The sequence below is a fragment of the Eupeodes corollae genome, chromosome 1, assembly GCF_945859685.1.
Source record: "Eupeodes corollae chromosome 1, idEupCoro1.1, whole genome shotgun sequence".
NCBI lineage: Eukaryota > Metazoa > Arthropoda > Insecta > Diptera > Syrphidae > Eupeodes > Eupeodes corollae.
This window is the reverse complement of record NC_079147.1, coordinates 53,986,425-53,991,019: the sequence shown is the minus strand read 5'-3', so window position 1 is coordinate 53,991,019 and position 4,595 is coordinate 53,986,425. Positions and strand designations below refer to the sequence as shown.

The window sequence follows — 4,595 nt, the reverse complement described above, 5'->3', positions numbered from 1 at the left end:
CTGCATCGCGCGCCTCTATCCAAATGCTAGAGTGAGACTTCTTGATTGGAATGGAAGAAGCCCGTGTACTTTGAATAAAACCGTTTAAATGAGCAGGTAACGTCGTCGTGTTGGATCGAACACCCAATTTTACTAGACGACCAAATATGTTTAACAACAAAAACGGTTAACGTACCGTGGTCGTCATCGTTGCTATAGTTGCTGATTGTTGTTATCGCTGCGATGCGCTGTGCTGGCCGCTTTGATACGCGCTCCCGCGCCCGCGAGCGCTTTGGAATGTTTCACAGCGTTTGACAATTACTTCCAGGTGAAAATCTTTGCATTTACTTATGCGGGAGGCAATGACAATTCTACGCGTCGTATAAAAACCACGACTGACCACAGTAGCTAATACATACCCGCTTGGATTGTCTCATAGTACGCACGATTTTTGTTTTGTTGTTATCAACTTCACTAAGGATTACTCTCGCACGTCATAAAACCGCCATGAATAAGTTTGGTATAGTTCTGCTAGTGGCCACAGTTAGCCTGGTGGCTGGTAATGCTAACAAAATGTCAGCCACTGACCTTGCCCTGGACGTGTACGAAGGATGTCTGAAGGACTTTTCCGTGTCGTGTGTGAAGCCCAGAGCAATGGCATGGATCGATGAGGCTATCAAACAAAATGAGATCCTTATCACTGACCAGATGTCAATAGTGCGGACATCGGAAGAAGCTTATCCAGTGACAGAACAGCGAGCTAATGGAGATTTGGAATTATTTGACAAGGTCGACAGATTTCTTGCCACCCACGCTCTTCGTGTCAAGGCTCCTGAATTCTTCAGCACTGAGGAGGCTCGTTCGATGATTCCAAGCTTTTTGAGTGACAATCCATTGACTAAAGGCGCTTTAGTTCCTCTTTCTGACGAAAATCCAATGGAGCAAGGTAAAAAAACAGTTTCCAAAATATTTTCCTCACTTGGTAGTGAAAATTTTCAAAGTGGATTGTGTGTGGATCGTATTTAAATGTCTTTTTATTTCTTTAAAGGTCGTGGATTCGTGAGGAAAGTCATGCTCCCATTCTTGTTGGGATTAAAACTCAAGACCACCGTCCTAGTTCCACTTGCCCTCGCCCTGATCGCTCTCAAGACATGGAAGGCCATGACTTTGGGTCTTCTTTCATTGGTTCTTTCTGGAGCTTTGGTTATTTTCAAAATTGCCAAACCAAAGGTAAGTTTTTACTACTTGAAGCCGAAATCAGGATAACATCATAAAAATTCCCCCATTCAAGGTTGTCAATTACGAAGTTGTTCACTATCCACACCATGTGGACCATGTTGAACACCTCCCACACCATGTTGAACACATTGTTCCTCACCACTTAGAACACCATGTTGAACACATTCCACACCACGTAGAACAATACGACATTCCCCAACACTACAACCACATCGAACATGTGGAACACATCGATCATCCTGCCCAAGGCTGGGAACCATCACACACCCAATGGGCGAGATCTTCAGTTGAGAATATGGATGCCCAAGATATCGCCTATGCCGGGCAACAACAGCAACAACAACAACAACGACGACGACGATAGACCCTTCCCGATTAACCACAACCAAAAAATTGCGAACGAGATCAAACTCCGAGAAAAGTCCTTAGATTAAAAAAAGAATAACTATAAAACTTAGCAAAACAGAAACTAACATTGATGCTTTCATAAACGTCATTCCAAAGATTTGCTTGTACGAGTATTTATTAAAAAACAAACAAAAAAAACATAATTTATTGAACAAAAATACAAATTTTATTTATAATTTTGTAAATAAACTTATTTAATTAATTTAAATGAAAACAAACAAAGAAGATATACTTTTTCAATTGTTTAGAGCTTTTTATTTATTGTTGAAGTCACTTTCGCTTTTGATAACGGCTTGCTTTCGATTTCAACCGGAACTCGACAAAGGACAGGTGTAGAATTTCAATTAGGCAATTTCTCACCAAGTACACACTTATCATACACGTTTTCTTCAAGAAGCTATATGAGTTCCGTTATAAATTCCGAACGAATGAAATTTAATGTCATGGAGATACTATTGATTCCATATCATCTCCAACTCCAATTAATAAAAAGTCACGTTTTTTATTTCATTTTGTTTTGTTTAATTTCTTTTTTTTTAAGGAATCTGATTAGAAATTTTATTTTGATTGCTTTTTTGAAAAAAAGTTTTGATATTTCTTTTGAGAAATTGATGATGTGAGTATTTTATTTCTGGATAAAAAGACAAACAAATGCAAAACATTCTATGTCAAATGGTTTTTATTTTTTTTTGAATTTAGGATGAGGAGGGATAAGAGGCTTCTTATTTTGGCCCAGACAGGAGCTACATATATTTTATAAAGTCATATAATTGTTTTCTCTGAATTTTTATGACATTCAAGGACTTGGCATTGGCAACAGCATCACGAAGAGGAAGGAGAAGAACAAGTGTGGTTTGTTTTTGTTTGAAGTTTATTTTTTCAATTTTTAAAAGGAATTTAAATTTGAACTTATATCAGATGGGAAGTGTGCCAATGAAATTAACGTTCCAATGGGATATGATTGGAGTACTGACAAAATATATATACTCATTTATAATTTACTGTGGCTTTAAGGCACCCAAGGGGACAACAATTTCCAAGGCGACTAATTTGTTTTTTTTTTTTTTTTTAAGTTGTTTATACAAATGAAACACAAAATTTCTACTTTTGGTTTTGGGTAAAAAAAGTTCAGTATTTTGAGAAAATAAAAACAAAAAAACATTATAATAATGAAGAAGACCGCAAAAATGGTACTGTCGTATAATAAGATAAGATACAACTCAAAAAGGTGGACTTGTTTTGTTTTTATAATTTCTGTTGGCTTTCTTTTTCCGAGAGGAATTTAAAGTGGTGATAGATACTTTCCTCACATCATCTTTAGACGAATCATCCTAAAACCTGTATACCCTCTAAGGGATAGTTTGAAAACCTGAAGTTCCCAGTTTAAGAAACATCGAGAATTTTTCCGCATCATAAAGTGAAAATATCTATGTATATAAAATTCAAATCAAGCAAAAGAGGATATCTTTGTTAGGGTTTGGCTTCCAAACTTATAATCGAATAGTCATGCAAGTTTTTTTTTAAATAAAAGAGGATATCATGGAGCAGGTTTTAGGCGTAAATAAAGTCCGATAATGTCAGTCAACAATTTGTTATCTATACAAATAAAATTCAAATATCAATGATCTCACGTTTCGATAGGAAATATGAATACCAATTTCTGTCATGCATTAAAATAGCCTAAAGAACCACCAGTTCTCTGCTGTTCAGGATTAAAAGTTTTATTGGCGGAAATTGCTGATCCACCGGAACCATTAATAAGTCGTTTCTGCTTTTCAAATAATGTCATTCGGTGCCAATGACTTTAGACATGGAGATCTTATGCCTACATTTAAAGTTCAGGGTCAAGTCTATAATTTAGCTGGATCTCTTTTACCAAACAACCTTGACTAACCAAAATTTTTGCAATTATATTTCATGGGTGATTTAGAGAGCGAAGTACAATGGTGAATGTCGATACTTAAAAAAAAAAAAATAAAGTTGGCGCAACAGTCCGTAGGGAACCAGGGCCTAGTGACTTACAACTCTCAACTATTCCTGTGTGTGAGTAATTGCAGGGATGGGGGGACATACAGTTTTTATGTCAAATCTGAACGGCTAAATTGAGAAAGCACTTTTTCAAGATAACAATTACTCTTGGAGAATGTGTCAATTCCTCGCAAGAGGCAGCACCCGTGAATAAAACTTGAGGTGGCACAGACAGGGATCGAACAACACTGAGGTCGTTATATTGCACCTCAAGTTGATGATGTAGCCGTATTGATTGTTGGTCAAGAACTAACAATAAGGGATATAGTTTTGCGAGCACGAGATAACACCTTACAAGGTGTAAGTGAAATACACCGGTCTTACGATGCACTGCAATACTCTTTGATCTGGTGAAGACGGTTATTCAATTAACGTTCTACAAGTTCATAACAATAACAAGAATTCCTCAAAACAAAACTGTGTCAGCAATGGATATTTACTCTTACAGGCTTCAAGTCAGAGAAAATTCAAATAATATTTTACTTCGTTGCGGGAAATTATTAAATCAGTATATTGTTGATGTGTAGGCTAAAATTGAATATGAGCGGCTTCAGTTTTTAAGAGCAAGTCAAACTAATTTACGAGCCTAAAATTACAATATGCAATTCAAGCTGACGCTGATCCTACAGGAATGGGAAAAAGAGTTATTTCTCCAGCTTCATTCACCGGTGGCCCTCGATATATGCAGCAACGTAAACAAGATGCTATGGTTTATGTAAGACATTTTGGACGCCCTGAGATCAGTTTATCGCAATGACTTGAATTATCAATGGCTAGAAATTAAATCATCTTTATTTTTAACAAGCGTCAAATCAACATGATATTATTTCACGAGTTTTTAATTTAAAAGTAAAAAAACTGATTGATTTAATAACCAAAGATAAAATATTTGGTGAAACAAGGTGTTATATGTATACAATCGAGTAACAAAAAAGAGACTT

At 36.3% G+C, this 4,595-nt stretch overlaps 1 protein-coding gene across 1 annotated transcript; it reads left to right on the top strand.

The window, feature by feature from the left end:
* The first annotated feature begins 381 nt into the window (after positions 1 to 381).
* LOC129941025 (uncharacterized) lies at positions 382 to 1,839 on the top strand. Its single transcript, XM_056049565.1, has 3 exons — positions 382 to 925; positions 1,028 to 1,209; positions 1,271 to 1,839. Exons 1-3 carry the CDS (start codon positions 487 to 489, stop codon positions 1,580 to 1,582), a joined length of 933 nt encoding a protein of 310 aa, XP_055905540.1. The 5' UTR covers positions 382 to 486; the 3' UTR covers positions 1,583 to 1,839.
* The last annotated feature ends 2,756 nt before the right edge of the window (positions 1,840 to 4,595 follow it).

Excerpts from the sequence above, each read along its gene's own strand:
- LOC129941025 (XM_056049565.1), top strand. The coding sequence starts at position 487 with ATGAATAAGTTTGGTATAGTTCTGCTAGTGGCCACAGTTAGCCTGGTG. Across the intron at positions 926-1,027 it reads CGAAAATCCAATGGAGCAAG|GTCGTGGATTCGTGAGGAAA; the intron begins GTAAAAAAACAG and ends ATTTCTTTAAAG. Across the intron at positions 1,210-1,270 it reads TCAAAATTGCCAAACCAAAG|GTTGTCAATTACGAAGTTGT; the intron begins GTAAGTTTTTAC and ends CCCCCATTCAAG.